This window comes from Equus przewalskii, chromosome 1 (genome assembly GCF_037783145.1).
Source record: "Equus przewalskii isolate Varuska chromosome 1, EquPr2, whole genome shotgun sequence".
Lineage (NCBI taxonomy): Eukaryota > Metazoa > Chordata > Mammalia > Perissodactyla > Equidae > Equus > Equus przewalskii.
The window spans coordinates 84,198,863-84,222,521 of NC_091831.1; the positions used below are offsets into that span (position 1 = coordinate 84,198,863).

Consider the following 23,659-nt stretch of genomic DNA (forward strand, 5'->3'; position numbering starts at 1 on the left):
ATAGAGAGCTAGGTTTTAAAATTTATGTTGAGTCTACTCTATGTGATTGTGCCTCAAGAGGTCATTGCATGAGTGCGTAAATTACTTTAGACCCCTAACTAATGCATCATTACTTTACGCAAACCCTGGTATACAAGGATAATGGGTTTCTCTACACAGTGCAATTGAGAGACTTCCTGCTTTATGTAAGTTTCATAGTAGGATTCCGTATAGCGTTAAGATTTTCTAACATTTAATATGTGAATCAATTTAAACTTGATCTTTTAGTAAACCAGTTCTTGTGGAGTTTACATTGTTAGCTTGATGTCACAACATGGTTATTGTAAAGATAATATTTGTATAAGAAAATAACTTTGTATGATGCTTAATTCCAGTTATCTTAGTTCACTGCAACTAGTAAGGGAAGATACTTAATTTTTTGATGTAGATTTTTGGCCAATCTTGAAGTATGTTTCTCTACTTGTCCTCTTAATTTTTGTGTGAAGTACTGAGAATATGAAGATTATTATACTCTTATAAACAGAAAATCTCTCATGAGATCAAACCATTTATTTGAACGTTAAAGGACAAAATGTAACATCACTTCTATATAGGATGGAGAAAATGTTGTCAGTCTTGGTTTAATCAGTCTCTTTTTGAAAGTGAGGATTTGTTCCCTTTATACAGATTTAATCCTATGGATTTGATTATACAGACTCACAGTCCTTTATTCTCAATTCTGAAATTCAAAGTGCTAAAACTGAAAGTTTTTTTCATTAAGTTTATAGTAAATTGATTTACCAGCAAACTAACCTGAACTGAAGTGGGGCAGTTTACATCTTTATCCCACTTAGTGTGAATATGTATACATTTTGCTGTGGAAATCATGTATGTTATTACATAGTACTGCTTTAGACTCCACTGTGTTATGTAATATGTGGTATATGTACCATATTTATGTTTATAAAATTTGAGAACTTCTGAATAATGGCACTTGTCTCGCCCCAGCAGTTTCACTTAAATAAATATGGAGTTTTAGCACTTGTCATACGCTGCCTGGTTTCCATTGTTGGAAGATTGTGGGGCATGAATCAGTATATGAGGAATAAAGAGCATGTTGAACTATCGATTTGTAAGTTAGTACAAGCCTGGCAAGAGGTTTAGTTTCTTCTCTTGGTTGGTAATAGTTGCCCAGAGCACTAATTGTTGATTTTGTAGCAGAATACCACAGTGACTCCAGGTCTGCCTTAGGCTTGGGAGCATGATGGGAATACGAGCCAGATAGTAGTTCTCTGTCCTGCTCTGTCTAGGATATATGTTTATGCATTTAAATTATTTCTTATAATTTTTAATTTATTAAATGAGACAGTTTTATAAGGTTGTAGAGTAAGATGGAAACAGTTGATCTTTTTCTTATTTCTCCAGTCTCCTACAAAAGCTGTATATAATGCCAGACATTGGAACCATCCAGATTCAGAAGAACTACCTGGGCCACCAGTAGTAAAACCTCAGAGTGTCCCAGTAAGTGAACTGTACTTTGTAATTTTGTGTTTGTTCATAAATTATAAATTAATTCAGCAGTTGCTGTCTTCATTCATAATTTTAAAGTCTCTGACTTTCCTCTTTAACAGCTTATTATGGACTTCCTCACCAAAATTTAACGGCTTCAGTTTAATTCAGTGGGAAAGTGAAGATAGTGGACAGGATTCTAGAAATTCTAGTGCTACTAGGTTATAAATAAAAGCTTTAAAAAAATATTGGACCCCTTTTTACTCTTGACCTACATTTAATGGAATTACAATATTTAGTGTTTAAGGGCAGATTATTCCATATTTGAAGTTTGTATTAACTATTGAGAGCAATATTATAAATTACATCCTACATGGGTCTTAAACTGGCTTTGAGTAGTTAATTTGCTTTTCAGAGGAGAACTTTTTCCTGCGTTCTAGTAATACCTTTCAATTCAAAAACATCTATAAAAGATTCTTATCAAATTATTTTCTTCAGAATAATTGGTAAGACCATACATTAATCCTTCTAGGTTAATGGTGACAGCTCAGTCATCTGGAGCTATCAAGGAATTGAGTTCTTTATAACAACAAAAAAATGTAGGGATAGAGATCTTTCTAAAATATACAGTTCCCTGTCTTCTTATGTTCAGTATATTAAAATCTTTTTACTAGTATAAAATCATTGTACATATTACTAATTGTGTATCATGCTTTTGTTATGGCTCTTTAATACTACCCTAAACTACAGATTCTTGTACTTGAAAAAAACTTTCATCTGTTGTAGTTTTCCTGTCCCCTCCCTAGCTGCCTATCAGTGCTGTTTATGTATATAATTGTGGTTCTTAATTCCTTTGAATGGTCCTGGAGACAAATAACAAATGTGTCAAATGTAAGGTTACAAAAGACCGGAAGGAATTCCTGAGTGGTTCTTTTGTGAGTAAACATATATGAGTCTTAGCTAGTAGTGCATGGAGTTTTAAAGTATCCCTTATGACCTTTCAGAGGCCTCCCTCCATCCCCCCCACCTTTTTTTTTGCCTTTATCACTATCTTTTTTTTTTTAAGCTCAATTAGCCAGGTAGATGAGATGTTACTATTTTTATATATTTATTTAGAACAACTAATTTAATACCTTTATTAATAGGTGAGGCTGTCTTCAAAGGAACCAAATCAAAAAGATGATGGAGTTTTTAAGGCTCCTGCACCACCACCCAAAGTGATAAAAACTGTGACAATACCTACTCAGCCCTACCAAGATATAGTTACTGCACTGAAATGCAGAAAAGAAGACAAAGAAGTAAGGAGCCATATACAGTTTTACTGCACGTGGATAGATTTTTGTATGTAATATTTAGCCTTTTAATGTCTTGAACAAATATCAGCACACTGATATTCACAGTTTTGAGCCATGAACTTATCTTGTCCTACTACTGCCAATGTTTTTAAAACTTTCCTTTTGGTTGCCGTCTAATGAACTATTTTATATACTCTTAGTACAGCAAGCTCATAGATTCAAATATGCTAGTTTATAGATACAAAAGAGGTGGACTTATTTTTTCTTGGCAGTTGTATACTGTTGTTCAGCACGTGAAGCACTTCAATGATGTGGTGGAATTTGGTGAAAATCAAGAGTTCACTGACGACATTGAGTACTTGTTAAGTGGCTTAAAGAGCACTCAGCCTCTAAACACACGTTGCCTTAGGTAAGGTCTTACTTGGGTTTGGTAATTGTGTGCATGCTGTGTCTCATTAAAATCTGCATCTGGATGGAGCCACACATTTGTGATTTTGTTATCATGGGTGTAGTTATAGCCAGTGACAGGTTAAAATATGATTGATTCCTTGTAAGGGACTTGATTCTACACGGATGAAGAAAGATGGGTGATTGTAGTGTCATGGTTTACTCTAGGCTTCAGTTTCCAGATGCTTAAAAGAAGTGTTATGCTAAAGAGTCTTTTAAGTTCTTTTCAGCCCAAAGTTTTAGACATGCAAGTGATAAATTTGATTAATTTAAGCATGTTTTGATTTGGATCTTTTGCATACTATAATGAGTTGAATATCTTGATTTGATTCAATTATCCGGTCAATTAGAATATGTACAATCAAATAGTATTTATAATCTTCACGTATCAGAAGCATTATGAAAGGTACCTCAGACTTCTTGCTTTTAATGGTAGTAGTAATGTAAGGAATACACTAAAGATGATCATGTGTTATTTATATTTTGTAATATAATCACATACCATGCATCAGTAAACTTTTAATAATTTAGTTTGCTCCTGTTTTTTATATCGTGATCTGTGTGAGCAATGCTTTGACACAATCCCTTCCCCACCCCCACTCCCCATTTGCTTGTTTTGGTATTGCGCAAGCGAAAAACTAATGCACTAGCTATTTTCAGTCCCCCTAATCTAGCCTATTTTCTTCCAGTGTTATTAGCTTGGCTACTAAATGTGCCATGCCCAGTTTTCGAATGCACCTGAGAGCACACGGGATGGTAGCAATGGTCTTTAAAACCTTGGATGATTCCCAGCACCATCAGGTATTTTTAACTGTCTGGGATTGAGAAGCATTATTTGCAAACTCTAGTCTGTTTGGGTATTGAAAAATACCTTCATTGGATATTCATATCTAAATATTTCTTAATTATGGATTGAGTTTATTTGCTAAATATATACAGCTTAATGCCAGAAGTTTTGCTTAATAAATCATTTAAGATTATTTTCTCATGTCATTTTTTCCCCCCGTAACTTGTCCATTTATACTATTAAAACATTGTTCAGTTACCATAGCTAATATACCATGCCATACTGGAGATATTTAATTCTGTAAGCATTGATTTCCTCTAATCAGAAAGTACTGGAAAAAATCTTTTACTAGTCTTTGATATTATTAATAGCATGAAAAGAAAAGGTTTTGAAATTTAAAAAATTACTTTTTGTCTGGATGTTGAAGCTAGGATATAGCCCTTTGTGAAAAAGAATAAATTCCTTATTTTCTTCTTCTTTTTTTTTTTTTTAAGATTGGCACCTGAGCTAACAACTGTTGCCAGTCTTTTTTTTTTCCCTCCCCAAATGCCCCCAGTACATAGTTGTATATTTTGGTTGTGGATCCTTCCAGTTGTGGCATGTGGGACGCCGCCCCAACATGGCCTGATGAGCGGTGCCATGTCCACGCTCAGGATCCACCCGGCGAAACCCTGGGCCACCAAAGTGGAGCATGCGAACTTAACCACTTGGCCACGGGGCCGCCCCCAAATTCCTCATTTTCATTATGACTTTGACACTTTCTCTTAAAAATAAAGCATATGTAATGAAAGTCAGGTTTAACATTATCAAAGTTAGAAAAACATCATTACTTATCTTTATCAATAGTGGTATTTTGAGGAGGCTTTATTATATTTTTATTCAAGGAAATTATGTTCCAAATGCAGATTTGGAACAATCTAATACTGAGTCTTCTGAAACTGAAAGCAATGTGCTTTACAGTGAGTGAGGGTGACTCCATTACCAAGTTGTGGCAGACAGAACAATGAGGGCAGAGAAGAGAATCAAGAATTCGTTTGCTTTGTCATGCACTTGTGAGAGGACCAAGGCTTTAATGTGTGTTCATGGGCACAGTGGGTTTCCCAAGGCCTGTACTCTGACATCCTAATTTCCAAAAATAATTGGCTATGTAAGCATTTAATTAGTCACCTAATCTGAAATTTCTTTACTTTTGGGGATTCAAACTTTAAATCTTTAATAGTTAATTATGTTTTTGTGCATTGAAATAAGTTTAAGTACAGAATATCCCAAATGTTGGAATATCCAAACATAGACCTTTTTGTTATATTAATGCTTACCTAACATATATCACCTTTAATACTTGTAGATTTTAGTATTTGTTATAAGCAGACTGTGCTTGACTACCTGATCTGAATGATTTCGAGAGTATATTAATGGTTTTTAAAAAATTATTTGATTCAACCAGACCTGATTGGTTTATTTTAAAGAAATAGTCTAAATATGTTTATTTGAGCATCCTTGCTTTATATATTGACACAAACTCAATTGTGTTTACCCTACAGAAAACAGTAGCTGATAACGTATTTTCAAACATATTTACATTATTGATTTTAAACTGAAATTTGACTTTATAACGTAAAGAATAAAGACTGAAGTGTATTGTAAAATAGGATTATATATAGAGATATACTGCTGAGAAAAATGTTCTGTAAACTTCATTTATCACAGAATGGCCAAAGAAATATGTAATTCCACTTAGATTCTTCTAGCATTGGGGCATTCATGTCGGGAAGGCTTATAGAAAGGGAAATTGTAAGCAACAGTGCTTTATTTATTTATTTATTTGATTCACGTTTGCCTAGTCCCCCTACTCCCCTCAAATATTTTAAGAGGGGGGGTTTCACTGAATAAAACATTTTCAGGGTTTCCAACGTGAACAAATGTCAAACTGGTCTTATTTTCTGAAATTGTTACTAATTGCTTATGTTAACTTTTTTTTTTGTCTCAAAGAATTTGTCCCTTTGTACAGCTGCCCTCATGTACATACTGAGTAGAGATCGTTTGAACATGGATCTTGATAGAGCTAGCCTAGATCTAATGATTCGACTTCTAGAACTGGAACAAGATGCTTCTTCAGCTAAGCTACTAAATGAAAAAGACATGAACAAAATCAAAGAAAAAATTCGAAGGCTCTGTGAAACTGTGCACAACAAGCATCTTGACCTAGAAAATATAACGGTGGGTTCCTTCCTTCCATTATGAAATCAAAATTATTTTCAGAAATCTTTTAATTAGTCACAGCAAGTTTGTGACATTGGACAAATCATTTAACCTCTTGGTTTACAATGCAGCAAATTCTTCTAAGGTGTAGCTCTGGGCATAATTCTGTTCCCTGCCTGAAATTCCTAAACTAGCCCATCTATATTTAGATTTTTGCCAGTAAGTTTTCTGTTGCATTTTGACTAATCCTTTTCTCTTGATTTTTTTTTTTTAATGTAGAAATTACATTTTGGCTATTAGGAATTCAAATTCTTATTTTCTGGGAGTTTCAAGAATAAAGATTCAGAGATTTGCAAGGGCCATTTTCAGTGAGCATTCACTTGTTCCAGGGTCTCTGTGGGTATCTGATTAACGGCTTCAAGGGGCCAAGACTCAGCAGGAAGGTTCCTAGGCACCTGCCCTCACTGGAGTAATGTCTCTGGTAATTGGGGTTATGGCCACTGGCTACCATCATGCTCTACACAGCTTCCCAAGATCACCATCTTGCTTTTGGTTAATTCCAGTTCTGCTTACAGGTCCCCAGAGGTTACTAGGCCAGTAGAAGATAATTGGCCTTGTCATTTTGAAAAAATAAGATATTTGTCCAGATATTTCCAACATCAAAACTGTATAATCATTGTTTTTTCTATTGCCTGCTAAACTGAAGACTGCAGCATTTGCCTCAGAAATTACAGGATGCCTTGTGCTAGCCAGATACCACTTAAGAGGTGTTGCTTTGTTTAGTTAGGGTAGAGTAGGCAATAGATTCCAATAAAGTGGGGGTTGAGAGGAAGAGCAAGTTAGCATTAAAAGGCAAGATGCAAAATTGACATGTATTCAGTATTTTCACTTACTAAAATTGGAGAAATAGCTGTTAACTCAGATGATGGATAAATGATCCATCTACCTCACCAAACTATTTATTTGTATACTGCTTTTAAAATGCTTTGTAATTTTTGTTTACTTCTATCATTTTTAATAATGTATACAAATTTTTTAATGATATAAAAGGATAAATTTGAGCCTGTTATTTTTATTTGCTGCATAATTGAATAAATGTGCCCTTTTTTGGTCTTCTGTTTTGTTCAATGTTTAGATTCTTCCCAGGCATTTGCTATTAAATAACATGATGATGAACTTGTTGAATGAATTTAATCCATGGTTTGTTGAATTTATTAGAATGGCAAATACCAGTATGAAAATTTTCTTACATATTGTGTTAGTTAACTCACATGATTAAAACCAGAACACAGATGCTAATTTTCAGTTGCTAAGTTCAGCTGTTCTTGAATATATTGTATTTGTTTTAAATCTTCCAATGGACATTGTGTACAGTGACTATCCCATATATATTAGTTTTGTTTGTTTTATTAATTGCTTAACTTTTTCCTAGAAATATGTTGCTGCTGCTGATGTGCCATGGAAAGATAATGTAAAATATTAATATTATAATGTTTTCAGATATAATTCAAATAACTGAGAACTAACAGTTGCTGAATAGTATTCTAATTAATGATTTGGCTGGGCTCTTGGAGGGCTATCCAGTTTCCAAATAAAATGTTTGAATTGTGGGCTATTTGTAAATGCTAGCTTATAAATAATATAGTCTAAAATATCAAATAATCCTTTTTATGCCAATAGAAGCAAACAATAAAATCCCTTTTTAGCATAAAAACTTAGCAGTTTTGGCTCTATTAACATAAACAAAGCGGACCTCATTCGGCTTCAGCGTTACTGCTGTGACTCGTGAGCTGATAGACCTGGACTGGTCTCACTGATTATCCTTTCAGGGACTTAGAATGAGAATGGGGCAAAATTGAATCTGTTTTTATAGTGTTCAATTCTAGTTCCGCATTTGTCACCTTGGACTCAGCCTTGCTCTTTTAAAGAATAGACTAAAATATGCTAGATCTCTTCTAAGTCTCTAATAAGAAGATTTTTGCTGGTAAGATTTGTTTTTTGCATTTCCAAATATCTAGTTTATATTTAGTTCCAAATAGGCCAGGAGGACTTAATGGAAACTTGCATCTTTCAAAGAGAAGGAGCTTTGGGAAGAAAACCAGATCTTTTCAGCTTTGCTAATTAAGGCATTTATTTTGTTATGTTCAAGTTCCTTATTGCAACAGAACCAGATTGCTCTTTGTTGGGGTGGCTATATGTTTTTAATAAAAAATACAGTAAAAAATAATAATAATTAAAGGCAAATAAAGAAAAAGAAAAACTTTAGTCTGGTTGCAAATATGGCTCTTAGCGTTCTGTGCATCCTCTAGTGGTGGTCCTGAATCATTATCTATGTGGTTTTCTCATGGTGGCCAAAGGATGTGTATCCAGGCTGCTAACCCTGCAGTGTAAAGTTTAAGACTTGTGAATCTGAAACACTAAAAGGAACTAAGGATTTTTGTTCAGAATAGATAAGAAAATATAGAGAGCAATAAGAAAAAGGCCAGCAACCTTGCAGGAAAATAAGCAAAGAATAATTGACAGGGGATTCACAGTGGGAGAAATACAGTTCACTAATAAATATGTGAAAAAATGCTGAAGTTTGCTGTAGTTAGAAAAATACAAACCAGAGCAATAGGATACCATTTTTCACCCTCAGGTAGAAATTTAAAGTGATAACTCTTGCTTTTGAGGATTCAGGGCAACTGATGCACCCACACGTTGCTCCTGGAGTGTTACATGTCACAGTGTTTATGGTAAATTAATCCAGTATGTTGATTTACAGTTAAAATACATGCACACTTTGATTCAACAGTCCCACCCTTGAATCTCTATGCTGTAGAAATAATAGCACTAGTATATATTTAATTTGAACTGACAAATGTTAGACTACTTTTTCTTTTGTTTTCTTCGCTGAGGAAGATTTGCCCTGAGCTAACATCTGTGCCAGTCCTCCTCTATTTTCTACCTGGGTTGCCACCACAGCATGGCCACTAACAAGTGGTGTAGGTTCGTGCCTGGGAACCAAACGTGGGCTGCCGAAGTGGAGTGCACTGAACTTAACCACTGGGCCATGGGGCCTGCCCCCTAGACTACTTTTAATAATGGATTTTCTCTATGAAAACAAGCCAATGGTTAAAAACATTTCTTCAGCTTAGACTATTCTGATAAAAGTTAAAATTAGTTCAGTTATAAAAGCTCTTACTGTATTAGAAAAAAATACTGTGGGCTTGTAGCATGCAGTGAACTTTTCTGAAGAAAAACAATCTCTAGAAGTGTTGCCTCAGAATTATTGCTCAGAGTCAATATTCATTAATGGTGCTTCTGGTTTTTAGACGGGGCATTTGGCTATGGAGACGTTGCTGTCCCTTACTTCTAAACGAGCGGGAGACTGGTTTAAAGAAGAGCTCCGGCTTTTGGGCGGTCTGGATCACATTGTAGATAAAGGTACAGTGCATGCACATGTCACAGCTTTTCTGTCTTATTTAAAGCCTCAAGGAACTACTCTCTTTACATACTTCAAAAAATAATTGCATCAGTTTGAAAGGATCTGTTCTTTTGGTAGTATCTTGCAAATCTCTAACTTTTAAAAGAAAAGCCATTAACACTTAGGGAGTTAGGGAAATAGCTAATTGAGTCTCATGCTTGTCAACATCTCACAGTATAAAACGTAGAGTAAATAATGTCCAGAGAGGTTGCAGCATGTTCGTGGTGCGTGCAGACGGCTTTCAGTGTTAGTTTGGGGTGAGTGTGGAGGGCTGAGCCTGCTAATATCCCTTTCTTCTCTCCTAGTGAAAGAATGTGTGGATCATTTAAGTAGAGACGAAGATGAAGAGAAACTAGTGGCCTCATTATGGGGCGCAGAGAGATGTTTACGAGTTTTAGAAAGTGTGAGTATAAGTGTGGACAACTATTTGGAGAAAATTATTTAATCTTAATTGTGACTGTGTGTGTGTGACTGCCAAATATTTTATATTACATATCCCTACAATTTCCCTTTTGTTCATCCAAATTGAAATTGATTGCATTCTTTGAGCAATGTTGATGAACAAGTTAAATGTGCAGTTTAGCTTTTTAAAAATACAGATATTGTTGCTCCATATGAAACCTTGCAATCAAGTTTGTTTATGTTGCTAAATGTTATTGTTGTTTCCTTAATGTAGAATTCTGCTTAAATATATCAACTTGTTTGTGGAAAACAGCAGTTAAATGCAGTCAGGTTTTTTTTTTTTTAAATTAAAAAGGATTTTCTTGATTTAGCTATTATTTGAATCAGATTGTAGTCACAGCTTATAGTAGTATTTTGCTTTGAAGAATGATACTCTTGAACCATATGCCAAAAGTATAGTTGTTCTTTGGCTTTTATGAATGACTGAACCCCATTCAATATAGATTAGAATTTATGTTGCCAGTGAATTTCAGGATGCATAGATTGTGTGTTGACTAGACTGGATTGGTTAGGTACGTTTTGAACCATCTATGGGAAAATAATTTAATGTGAATTAAAAGTTCCTGGCATAGATGAAATTGAAATTGTTCCTTCTCTCTTTTAAAGTGCTTCAGGTATATTAGATAAACATACCTTTTTTCTTTTTTTTTTTTTGGTGAGGAAGATTAGCCCTGAGCTAATGTGTTGCCAGTTACTTCCTCTTTTTGCTTGAAGTTTGTTGCTAAGCTAACACCATGCCAGTCTTTCTCTATTTTATGTGGGGTGCCACCACAGCGTGGCTTGATGAGCAGTGCTAGGTCTGCACCCGGGGTCTGAACCTGCAAACCTTGGGCCACCGAACTGGAGTGTGCAAACTTAACCACTACGCCACCAGGCTGGCCCCTCATTTTTTTTGTTTTTTTATTCTAAATGAATCCACGTAAGAACTTTGAAGTATTAGTTAGTTTATAAGTTAGAGACTGCTCCTTTCTGACATTTGAAGAAGTGCTTAATAGTTCACTACAGTGAATGTGTAGTACAGAATACATTAAATTATGTGCAAGCAATTATAACAGGGATGTTTTAAGTTGTAATACAGCAGTAGCTCTGTTACTTTAAGTCTGGAACATGTGGGTTGTTCCCTTAGATGACAAGAGCTGATTCTTCCCCATCTGTGTCTTTTAGAGTGCCAGGCATTGTGTGTTGTAGTGAATGAATGAAAGTTATGAATTGCACAATCGTTTCACATTTTTCCCTTTTAGGTAACAGTGCATAATCCAGAGAATCAAAGCTACTTGATAGCATATAAAGATTCGCAACTCATTGTTTCATCAGCTAAGTAAGTTTTTCTGAAATATCAGGCTATTTATTGAAAGCATTTGGATTGACCACAAAGGAAATACGGTTATATCACCTTCTTCCATAAAATACTTCTGTCTGTTGAGTTCTGTGAAGCAGAAGCACTGCAGTGCAGTACAGAAGTTAGAGCCAGAGGACTTGAGTGTGGCTCCCAGCTTCGTAACTGCAGCCCTGCGACCTTGGGCAGGTCGCTTCCTTGCTACAAGTTCTTCAGAAGGGGAGTAATAATTGTATCTACCTATCTAAGGTTGTTGTTACAATAAAAAGAATTAAAATGTATGTTAATATATGTTAAATTATATATAAAATTTTTAAAATGTGTATATTTATTTATTCTTTTTAAAGATTTTATTTTTTTCCTTTTTCTCCCCAAAGCCCCCCCGGTACATAGTTGTATGTTCTTAGTTATGGGTCCTTCTAGTTGTGGTATGTGGGACGCTGCCTCAGCATGGTTTGATGAGCAGTGCCATGTCCGCGCCCAGGATTGGAACCAACGAAACACTGGCCGCCTGCAGCGGAGCGCGTGAACTTAACCACTTAGCCACGGGGCCAGCCCCTAAAATGTGTATATTTAATATAGCGTATATATGAGAAACATTTTTAAATTCTCAAAATGACTTTTAAATGTCTCTTTATAATATATATCATGTACAATAAATATTAAAGTGTTAATATATATACACGCACATACATATGTAAAGCGTCTTACAGTACTTGGCATATAGTAAACACTTAAGTATTAGTCCTTATTTTTATTATAAGTGAACTTTACTACCCCTCTTCTGCCCTTTGTTTATACCTTTTTTCTCAGATCTGTATGTGGCTTCCCTCATTCCACACTTTCTCTGCCCAACTTGCCTGACGTGATGCTAATGCTACCACCTCTGCTGTAAAATTTCCAAACGTGTCCAGTCCTGGTTTTAGCTTCTCCCAACAGCTTCTTCTTAATACTCTGTCCTACTTCGTGATACCTCCGTCCTAGTTCTCTGTCCTGTCCACCACAGTACCACCGAGGGGGAACCTTCCCTAAATCTCCGCTTTGTAAAAATACTCCCAAACACCAAGTTTCTGTTGTTCCTTATTGTCTATGGATATATGTCCAGAGTCCTTAGTACAGTGTCAGAAGCCCACTACAGCCTGACTCAGGTTTCTCTCTTATTTTGGAGAGCTTCAGACGTAGACAAAAGTAAACAAAATAGTATGATAACCCTCCGACGTACACATTGTTCAGCTTGAAAGATGATCAGTCATAACCACTCTGGTTTCTGTCTGTAACCTTCTCCGGTCCCCGTCTGTCCTCTTTTGAAGCAAGTTACACATTTCCTATCATTTCATCCATAAATACTTGAGTATATAATCTCTGAAAGAGGACTCTTTAAAAATATAACCAGTACCATTTTTATATCCTCTAAATTATTAATTGCTTAGTGTTATCAAATGTCCAGTGAATATTCCCATTTTCAGTAGTCTCAAATTTCTAGTAGTCTCTAGTTTCCAACAGGTTTTTTAAATCTGTAGGTTACACCTCCATCTCTTGTTTTGTCTTGTATTTGTAAATTTTCTGTCACACTTAGTACCCTTGAGTCATTTGTCTAGTTGTTTGTTACCATGTTTAACCTCCCTTACCAAAGAGAATGCCTCCAAGTTAAATCTGTTTCTTATTTTTAAAATGTCTCTTGTATACTTCATGACCCCTGACAAGTGCCTTCCAAATGGAGGTGTTTAAGATGACAGCTTTCAGCTCTTTCATTGTGGTTAGGAACTTTGCGTCAAAGGTCTTAGAGGTGGCAGCAGAAGTCAGAACTGGATGTTTGTGAAAGACCACTCATGTGGCTTTTTGAGCTTTTTACTAGAACCCTGACAAACGCAGGGACAGCACATTGAAAGAGTAAATAATAGACCCCTGCTGTTTCCCCTCCTCCCAGCCCACCTGCGGTTTAGCTTAGTACCACCGAGGGCAGCTGTGCTCACAGTAACAGCACAGCCGTTCTGGTTAACATCCCCACCCAACCCTAGGTTAGACATGAGGAACACCTTCTTAACAAAGGGTATGTCTCAAGGAGCATCTGGAGGGGGATTAGACTGTACACTTTTCTTTAAGGGTTTTGTATGATACATAATGCATGAAGAATCAACTGACAGAGTCAGCTTACTTCATCTCTCATAGACTTTTTTTAATTAATGGAGTTGGTGATTTAAAGAGAGTCTTCAGAAATACTAGACCCGCTTAAAGATACATTTCCTTGTTATTTTGGGGAGTATCTTGAGAACCCTTTGGTGCAGCTGGTACCCTTGTATGGCTGCCAGGAGACATTTCAGTTAAGTGACCTCATTTTAAAAAACATGATTTGCTTTAATGTTTATGAAGTATTTAATACCTGTCTATACAAGGTTATTTATTATGCAGTATTAATATAAATAATATTCTCTACCTGCTAAGAGCTTGCATTCTAAATGAAAAACATCTAAGTGAAATTCAGAAGTGTCCAGTGTTAGTTCTTAAAGGTTTTACCTTGTTTGGGCAGGGGTTGTGGTGGATCTCTTGTGTTGGAGAGACTGGTACAGATGTAAACTTCTGCAGTGAGTTTACAATTTTAACTTTGCTTAGAACAATTTAAATTATCAAGTTTTACCAAAATAAAACAAAATTTAGCACCTGGTGTGGGGACAGACATACTTGGTTTATGATTGACTAGTTAATACATTATAACATCTGGAATAGGAAAAGAAATTAATTTAGCAGCATTTATACCAGATTTGAAACATTAAGGTCCAAGTAAGTAGAAATCCTTAGGATAACTGTTTTTGTTTAGCGTAACAGTCTACATTTTGTTTTCTCCTAAGAGCGTTACAGCATTGTGAAGAACTGATTCAGCAGTATAACCGTGCGGAGAACAGTGTGTGTGTACCTGACAGTAAGCCTCTGCCTCACCAGAACGTGACTAACCACGTGGGCAAAGCCGTGGAGGACTGCATGCGGGCCATCATTGGGGTGTTGCTCAATTTAACTAATGATAATGGTAAGAAATAAATTGTCTACAGATAGTCTCATTGGAAGAGTGTATATTACATGTAAAAACAGGGTAGTCTCCTTGTTTCTTCTTTTCTTGGTTTGCTGATTTTTTAATTGCCATCACTTATTCATGTATCGATTTAACTGCTTTTAGGAGTTGATGTTTTCAGAATTACACTGGTAGCTTGGCTCGGAAATAGTACAGTCAACAATGTAATTCTATAAAGGAAGAGCTATGTATTTCTGACTTTTAATATCCGTGTTAGTAAATGTTGGTTGTAGTGTCGTAAAGAAGAATCAGTAACAATTGTCATGTCCTTGCGCTCCCTCTTTCAGAGTGGGGCAGCACCAAAACAGGAGAGCAGGATGGCTTGATTGGCACAGCCATGAACTGTGTTCTTCAGGTTCCAAAGTACCTACCTCAGGAGCAGAGATTTGATATTCGCGTGCTGGTGAGTTCACGTGACTCTTTCAGAACGAGTGCTTGATCTGTGAAGATGATAAAAACTTCAGCTTAGTTGTGGGTTTAAGAACCAGTTGTTCAATATATTGTGGATTTCAATGGATTCCTTATGAACATAAACCTCCTGTGTTACGAGAGAGCCATGAAGGGCCCTATGTAAAGATAAAAAGTGTAAGAAATAAAAGTGGTCATTTTAAAAAGTGGTGAAATCATTCTTTGGGAAGACCATTATCTTACATTTTGGCTTTTAACCATTGTATAGATGGTACAACACTGATTAGGTTTCTAGCTGTCAGTAAAAGTTAAGTCTGTTGTGTTCATTTGCTTTTCCTTCTCGCCTGTGTTAACGTGTGTGTGTTGATTTTTTAGGGCCTAGGTCTACTGATCAACCTAGTGGAGTACAGTGCTCGGAATCGGCACTGTCTTGTCAACATGGAAACATCATGTTCTTTTGATTCTTCCTTCTGTAGTGGAGAAGGAGACGATAGTTTAAGGATAGCTGGACAAGTCCATGCTGTTCAGGCTTTAGTGCAGGTAAGCAACAACTTAAAAACAAACACACACCTTCAGTTTGTTGCATCTGTCTGATTTCTTGGTCACTTGCTCCCTGCCCAGCCCGTTCCCATTCAGTGAGAGGTACACTGGGTTAGAATGTGTCCCCTTACTTACTTTACTTTGCTGACCGTCTTCAACTACTGTAATCACTCCTTAGGCGTTATTAGCAAAAAGCAGAAACAAGGCGTATTTGTTTATGAATCCAAAGTAGATTATTAATAACAAATTAGGATCAAGTTCCACCCCCATCCCATCCAGTTCAAGTCCCCTAGCATTTACTTACTGGTTTGATCTGTGCCCGGGGCTGTGTGTACCTAAATATCAGGCCATGCTTTCCAAAGTATGTCTGTGGAGTAATTTCCTGGCTTAGGAATTGTGTCAGAATATGTATATTTAAAATGAACGTCCTCAACTTGCCCCACCTAATCACCAAACACACCCATCTCCCCTCTATTTATATTCCCCCGTGAAATCTGTATGTGAGTCTTTGTTTCTTGTCAGTGTTGGACGTTACAGTTTTTACTTTTTGCCAGTCTAATGGGTTCCTGGCTACCTTTGTTATTTCCTTCAGTGACAGCTTGCACATGTTCAGAAGTGATAACGAACTCCTTTCCATTGTTCCTGAAGACTTTGCTAGTCTGTTGGTCCTTTTGGCCATTTTGAAACTGGTAATGCTTGAACTCCTGTCTTCAGAATGTCTTCCACAACACCTTTATCTTTTTGTACATGCTAACTAGGAGCCCATCATTTTCTTCTCCAACATTTTGATCTCAGGACTTCTTTATACTTTTAAAAAGTATTGGGGCCTCCAAAGAACTTTTGTTTATGTATGCTCTATCTATCGATATTTACTGAATTAGAAATCAAAACTGAGAAGATTATAGAACACAGGCATTCATTCCATTAGTTGTTAGAGCAAGAACATAATCACAGGCATTGTAGACTCTGGAAACTCCACTGAACAGTCATGAGAGAAGGAAAGAAGTTGGGTGACCTCTTAATATTATGATGACGCAGTTTTGACTTCACAGACCCCCTGAAAGGGCCTCAGGGGCCCCAGGGGTCCTTGACCCACTTGTAAGAAGCAGCGCTTTCCGTGAAGCCTGCATTCTAATGTCTTCAGGGTGTCAGCGCACGTGCTGCTCCTCTAGACCCAGCGAATCCTCGACACCTCCGCGGTGTCTGATTTTCAGGTCATGGTCTTCAGTAACTTGAGGTTTTTCCCAAACCTCGTCAGTGAATAGGTTCGCCGCGTTCTCTGTATTCAGCACTGTCCAGCGCAGGGAGGATGAAGTAAGAGAAGGCGCGGAATCGAGGGTGTTTTGTTTTGACTTCAGGTTTTCCCTGTGCACGTCCACTGACAATTGTACTTCCAGTAATAATGACATTGTTTGACATCCAGTTTTGGGTCTTTCTCTAAGACCTTTTGCTTTTACTTTTACTGATTTTTATGTCTTTTAATTTACTTTAAAGAAGTCGTGTTGCTTTCCCCCAAAATATGTAGTTTTATTCAGTGTCCTTTCTTCCAGTTAATTTATCCAGTCTGTTCCAGTTAAAAAAGCTTTTTTTAAAATCAAGTTTGTATTTTTTGCTTGAATATCCTGTCAGTATCCAACTTAAGGGAAAGAGTTGGGATTTTCTTTCTTACAAACAGAGTGCTTGATCATTAGTAGATCCACTAATTTACTTGATTGCATCCCAGTAGCATTCATACTTTTGTTTTGACCTTCAGTTGGATGTAGAGCAAGGGCTTTAATTGATCCTTACTTTGTACCAGGCAGTATGCTTCTCAGGGTTAGTGATGTTTAAAAGCAGTCAGAACCTGATGTCTGGGTACATACATGTTGGTTGGTGATCTCCTTTTAATGATCTTCAAAAATAATTTTTATCAGCTATTCCTTGAGCGAGAGCGAGCAGCCCAATTGGCAGAAAGTAAAACAGATGAGTTGATCAAAGACGCTCCCACCACTCAGCATGATAAGAGTGGAGAGTGGCAAGAAACAAGTGGGGAGATACAGTGGGTGTCAACTGAAAAGACCGACGGTGCAGAGGAGAAACAGAAGAAGGAGGAGGACGACGAAGAGCTTGACCTCAATAAAGGTATACTTATTTCGAGTGGTGTATTCAAGTTGAAAATAATGGCTTGTTTGTTTCTCCAAAACCTACTTTTAATGCATGTGGTCGTAATCTTGCTGTTATTTTATGGCCTCTCTAGTTCAGCGCAGACAAGCTTTCGTATTCAGTGCTCATAGTTGTTGTTCTTTGCCGGCTTCCTGGCAGCAAGCAAGGCACGTGTGCAGTGCAGAACGGGTCTGCCTGCCTTCCGGGGCCGGCCTTTCCTCAGCCCTAAAGAGAAGCAGCCGAACAATAGGACCCCTGAAGGTTGTCACAGTTTTGAAATTTGGAGATTGTTTTATTGGCCTCACTTTTATCAACTGACATCTGCTGTCATAAATGACAGTACTTGTTCTCAGATGGTATGGAGTAGGTGGCACACGCAGAAAAGAAGGCAGTGATTTCACTGACAAACAGTTATCTGCTGTGTCCAGACTGTGGCACTTGATTTACTGCTCGTCTAAGTTCTGCAGAATGGCCATTTGTAACTTCGTGTCACTCGGGTTATGAAATTTAAGTAATATGTTCAGCTTACCCAGCTGGGAAGCAAGCCCCAGATTAAAACAAGTGCCTTAATCTGAGCCTAGGCTCTTTCTCTTATGCCCACTGCTCCCCAAGGTGAGTGTCCTTAGTTCTGATACGGTGAGAAATCGCTGTTCCATTTTCTCAGTTACTACCTTTTGATGTTTCCTTTGGCATAGTATGTGTGATTGCTTAGCGGTCTTTTTTAATAGCAGCTTTATTAGGATAAGTATTAGCTTGCAAGAGCTCCCGTAACAAAGTACCATGGACTGAGTGGCTTAAATGACAGAAATTATTTCCTCACAGTTCTGGAAGCTCTGAGTCCAAGATCAAGATGTCAGAAGGGCTGGTCTCTTCTGAAGCCTCAGTCCTTGGCTTGTTGATGGGCGACTTCTCCCTGTGTCTTTACGTGTTCTTCCCTCTGTGTATGTCTTTGTTCTAATTCTTCTTATGAGGACAGCAGTCAGCCTAGGCCCCTCCATAATGACCTCATTTAAAGTAACTACCTCTTTAATTAAACACCCTATCTCCAGGTGTGGTATACCCTGAAGAATTGGGGGTTAGGAGCTCAACATAGGGATTTGGGGATGAGGGACAAAATTCAGCCCATTACAAGATAAAATTCACCTTTTTAAAGTTAACAATTGAGTAGTTTTCAGTATATTCACAAGGTTGTGCAACCATCACCACTGTCTAATTTCAGAACATTTTCTTTTTTTTTTTTAAAGGTAATTTTTTTTTTTTAATTCCTTTTTCTCCCCAAAGCCGCCCGGTACATAGTTGTATATTCTTCTTTGTGGGTCCTTCTAGTTGTGGCATGTGGGACGCTGCCTCAGCGTGGTCTGATGAGCAGCACCATGTCCGCGCCCAGGATTCGAACCAATGAAACACTGGGCCGCCTGCAGCAGAGCGCGCAAACTTAACCACTCGGCCACGGGGCCAGCCCCTAATTTCAGAACATTTTTATCACCCCCAAAGGAAACTGCATACTCAGTAGCAGCCATCATTCCCTGCTCTCCCCTCCCCCAGCTACTGGCAGCCACTGATCTGCTGTCCTGGGCATTTCATATAAATGGGGTAATACACGGCCCTGTGTGACTGGCTTCCATCACTTAGTCTAGTGTTTTCAGGGTTCATCCATGTCATAGCATGTGTTAGTACTTAATCCCTTTTTATAGCCAAATAATCTTCCATTGTAGGTATATATCACATTTTGTTGATTTAGTCATCAGTTGATGGACATTTGGGTTGTGTCTACCTCTGGCTGTTAGTAATGCTGCTGTGAACATTCATGGACAAATTTTTGTGTGAACGTGTATTTTCAGTTCTCTTGGGTACATACCCAAGAGTAGAATTGCTGGATTATTTGTTAACTCTATTAACTCGTTTGTTAACTCATTTTAAGGAACTATCAAACTGTTTTTCAAAGTGACTGCACCATTTTACATTCCTACCAGCAATGTGTAAGGGTTCCAGTTTCTCCACGTCCTGATAGTTATTTGTCTTTGTTTTAGCCATCCTAGTGGGTGTGGAGATGTCATTTGATTTGCACTTCCCTCAAGAATGAATGGTTTTGAGCATCTTTTCACGTGCTTATTGGCCATTTACCTATCTTCTTTGGAGAAATGTCTATTCAAATGCTTTGCCCATATTTTAAATTTGGTTACCTTTGTGTTGTTGAGTTGTAAGAATTCTTTATATATCTAGATACTTGACTCTTATTAGGTTGTTACATATATACTTGAAGAAAAAAATATATATATTATATATATACTTGAACTATATATATATATACTTTGAGGAAAAGATAACAGAGTTATTGGTCCTTGGGTTTTTATTTCTGCTGCACTGTTACAGTTGTTGTTTAAATACCCTCAGCCCTTCAGCACGCTGGCAAACACATGGAGGACTGCATCGTGGCCTCGTACACAGCACTCCTGCTCGGCTGTCTCTGCCAGGAGAGTCCAGTGAGTAACCTTCAGTGTCATTTTATGTGTCTTTAAAAGATTCCAGTGTGACAGCTTCATACCATTACATAATTAACTTATTTATTACTTGATTTTTCCCCTCATGTTAAGAACTTTAAAATATTTGTTGAACTTTTAGAGGTATATTCCAAAGTTAAGAGTACATTGGGTTTAATAAGGAAGTTCTTAGTTTATGGATGCACTGATTCCCACGCCTCTGGCTGAGGGAGAAGAGAGCATGATGTAAAACCTGCCCTCGGCTGGCTCGTGGTGGAAGTCTATCCTCGGGGGTGCCGTCCGGGGCTCGGATAGTCTCTCTGTCTTTGAGCTCTCGTCCTCTGCATGTTGAATGACCCTGTGCTAGCTCTCCTCATGGACCCTGCTGGCTCTAGCTATGGCCTCATGTAGTTGAATGAGGTCCAGCAGCAGCAGGTGGCCTCTTTCTGTGTGTGTGTGTTTTTTTTTAAAAGATTGGCACCTGAGTTAACAACTGTTGCCAATCTTTTTTTCCCCCCAAATCCCTCTAGTACATAGTTGTATATTTTCAGTTGTGGGTCCTCCTAGCTGTGGCATGTGGGATGCTGCCTCAGTGTGGCCTGATGAGTGGTGCTATGTCTGCGCCCAGGATCTGAACCAGTGAAACCCTGGGCCGCCGAAGGCAGAGCGTGTGAACTTAACCACTTGGCCGTGGTGCTGGCCCCTGTGTGTTTCTCTTTGAGAGGCATGTTTTTTCCCCAGGACCCCTCCACACCCACTGCCCCAAGTATGCTTGCCCTCATCTTGGCCACCTTTGGCTCACATGCTTTTGTTTGAACCCCTCGCTGGCCCGGAAAATGGGATTACAGTTTTAGATCTCTGTGATTGAATGACGAGAAAAGTCTGAGTCCTGATATTTGGGCTCAGTCAGCACAGAAGGGACGGTTCTGGCTACTGGGACAGTCTGCTTTAAAATGGGGGCCGCGTGGCTATTTTTTAAGGGAAGGGTCTCTTAGAAGTGCCAGATTTTAAAAAGATGAGGAGGGTTCTTTCCTAGGAGCGAGGGCATTTGGGAGGTCTCTTACATAGAGGGACGGTGAGCGTCTTCTGAGGCTGGAGGATTGGAAGAAGAGCCTAATGATGCCGTGCAGGGCTGCTTAGGAGAGCTCCTTGTGCTGGGGTCCGGCCCACCCACATTTCTGCATTTTTGCCACTGCGTTTTCTGTATTGCCTTTTTTTTCTGTATCCATTTGCCTCAAGTCCTGAGTATTTTTCTGACTCCTTCTTATCTGTCTCTTCCATATGTATATTTTAGTCAAGCCCTGATGTAAACGCACAGTAGCCTGCTCCATTCTGGCCCTTGCTGGCACCACTGCTTTCAGGATCAAGACCAAAGTGCTCATCCTGCCTCTCGGGGCCTGCAAGAGCTTGATCTCCTTTCCTGGAATGTCTTCAGCTCAGCCCTTTTCCTTATTGCCTTAAAATCCAGAGATTTCAAGGGCGAATGAGAAACATAGCAATCAAAGGGAAGGAGGAAGAACAGGTCTCAAAAAAACCAATGGGCATACTATTTAAATTTAAAGGTTTTTAGGTATTCTGATTTGTACATGTCCTAGTTTCAGTCATTTTCTTTCTTAAATTTGTGTTTACCACGTGTGATTTATTTTGGGCCATCTTTCCCATGTTAATAAATTCCTATTTGTCTTTATCTCTCTTGTCTCGAAAGAGATCATGAGATCCTTAAGTTGTGGACAATGTCATGAATCTGTGGAGTGCCAGATGTCTTTGTTGCCTTGGGGATCATTATGATTAACCCAAAAAAGCTCGCTGACTCCACAAAATGTAAAGGAAATGGGTTTGCCTGATGTGTAAGTGGAAGAGAGACAAGAAAGCAGGTGGTTATATGCAGTGGATGCTGCTTTGTGGTGAAGGGCCGCATGCTTGGGGAGCCCAGGAGACACTGGCATCGTTTTCCATTGCCCACTAGGCGTGTGGTGCATTGCAGTGGTCAGTCAGTGCTCTCCTGACTCTCCATTCCTGAAATCTTACACACTGCCACCACAGCTAACTTAAGAACACATCTGATCACAAAGCTCTTCTCTTACCAGTCTTTGTTGGCCCATCATCATTTAGGGGACAATGACCTTGTTTACTTCTGCAAGCCTCCAAACTTAAAACTACTCCAGTTTCTAAATCTAAATCCAGTTTCTAAATCTAAACCCCTTGGGAACTTTCTAAACTTCCAAAATGGGCCATGCTGTTTCACACCTTTTCTTTCTTTCTTTTTTTTGGTGAGGAAGATTGGTCCTGACCCTAACATGTTGCCAATCTTCCTTCTTTTTTTGCTTGAGGAAGATTGTCGCTGAGCTAACATCTCTGCCAGTCTTCTTCTATTTTGTATGTGGGATGCCACTACAACATGGCTTGGTGAGTGATATGTAGGTCCACCCCCGGGAGCCAGACCCATGAACCCTGGGCCACCAAAGTGGAGTGTGTGACCTTAACCACCATGCCACCAGGCCAGCCTCCACACCTTTTCTTTTTTTCCTGCTACCCTCTGTTTAAAAATAAGTGCTGTGACTGTCCCTCTCATGCCCCAGCCACTGTATGCTGCATTCTGTAGTGTGTCGATAGAAGAGGATTTAATTTGGGTTATTGGAGGGCTTTCACTCAAACACAGGCTCTCATCGTTTGTTCCGTATTCTAGAGGTGCACTGTTGCACTGAGCAGTCTTCGTCACTCCGTAGCCACTGCTCCTCCCGCCACTGTGCTGGCATGCCTCCTTCCTAGAAGTCAGTTAAAGACATTCTTCATCCAGCTTTCCTTTGACTCCGGAGTTACCATAGCCATTACCCCCACAACATGTTCTCCACATAGCGGTACCCGACAGGAAGAAGAACAGAGAGGGTACCCATAGCAGATTTCCTAGAGGAGGAATATGTAGTCTCGCCAACATATTTTCTTCTGTGCTTTTTTATTATGTGTGAACCTTCTTAGAAGGTAGAAGAGCTTTTCCTTTTATTCTTTATGAACCTTAAAAGCATTTTTAAAATATATTGAAACAGAACAGGTTTTAAGCAGGTCTTATTTTTCCTTGTAACAGACCGGCTGATATATAGTCTGCTTGCTGCTTGCTAACCCTGGAGGGAAGCTCTCAGTCTCCTCTCCTGGCAGCGCCCACATTCTCCTTCTCAGGGACAATACTGGATACCTTTGGGAAGACCTTGTTAGCTCCTAGCTTGCATAGGAGGATGAGGAGTTGTCTTTGATCCTTTTCTTTTTATTCCACGTATCAACTAAAAGCAATGAAAGTTTAAATCTACCCTCCTAACACACTCACAAACACAGACACACACACACATACACCAGTGTATTTTGTTACTTCAGGCATTTGTCTGCATTTCCCAAAGTAGGTATGCACACAAGCATTTGTAGCCCTTGCCAGCTTTACCTCTGTCCTTTCGTTCTGAGGATGGGATGGGCTCAGAATGGACACACACTAAGAGTTGAGGAGCGTGGAAAAGGAAATTGCCTGTTAACCAAGGCGTTCAAGGACCTTGTAGAAG

General features: G+C 38.5%; 1 protein-coding gene across 11 annotated transcripts in view; it reads left to right on the forward strand.

Annotated features, from left to right (window-relative positions):
• Nucleotides 1-23,659, forward strand: part of WAPL (WAPL cohesin release factor) — a 76,871-nt gene that overhangs the window by 50,404 nt on the left and 2,808 nt on the right. For 7 of the 11 annotated variants that reach the window (XM_070569750.1, XM_070569760.1, XM_070569739.1 and 4 more), the window contains 13 exons: nucleotides 1,405-1,500; nucleotides 2,634-2,786; nucleotides 3,056-3,192; nucleotides 3,920-4,031; nucleotides 6,007-6,234; nucleotides 9,531-9,642; nucleotides 9,988-10,085; nucleotides 11,386-11,462; nucleotides 14,327-14,502; nucleotides 14,832-14,947; nucleotides 15,328-15,492; nucleotides 17,406-17,613; nucleotides 20,029-20,117. In XM_070569750.1, the coding sequence (XP_070425851.1) occupies nucleotides 1,405-1,500; nucleotides 2,634-2,786; nucleotides 3,056-3,192; nucleotides 3,920-4,031; nucleotides 6,007-6,234; nucleotides 9,531-9,642; nucleotides 9,988-10,085; nucleotides 11,386-11,462; nucleotides 14,327-14,502; nucleotides 14,832-14,947; nucleotides 15,328-15,492; nucleotides 17,406-17,613; nucleotides 20,029-20,117 (1,767 nt within the window). The remainder of the gene's footprint in view (nucleotides 1-1,404; nucleotides 1,501-2,633; nucleotides 2,787-3,055; nucleotides 3,193-3,919; nucleotides 4,032-6,006; nucleotides 6,235-9,530; nucleotides 9,643-9,987; nucleotides 10,086-11,385; nucleotides 11,463-14,326; nucleotides 14,503-14,831; nucleotides 14,948-15,327; nucleotides 15,493-17,405; nucleotides 17,614-20,028; nucleotides 20,118-23,659) is intronic. The other 4 variants (XM_070569768.1, XM_070569781.1, XM_070569764.1 and 1 more) reach the window with 1 other exon arrangement.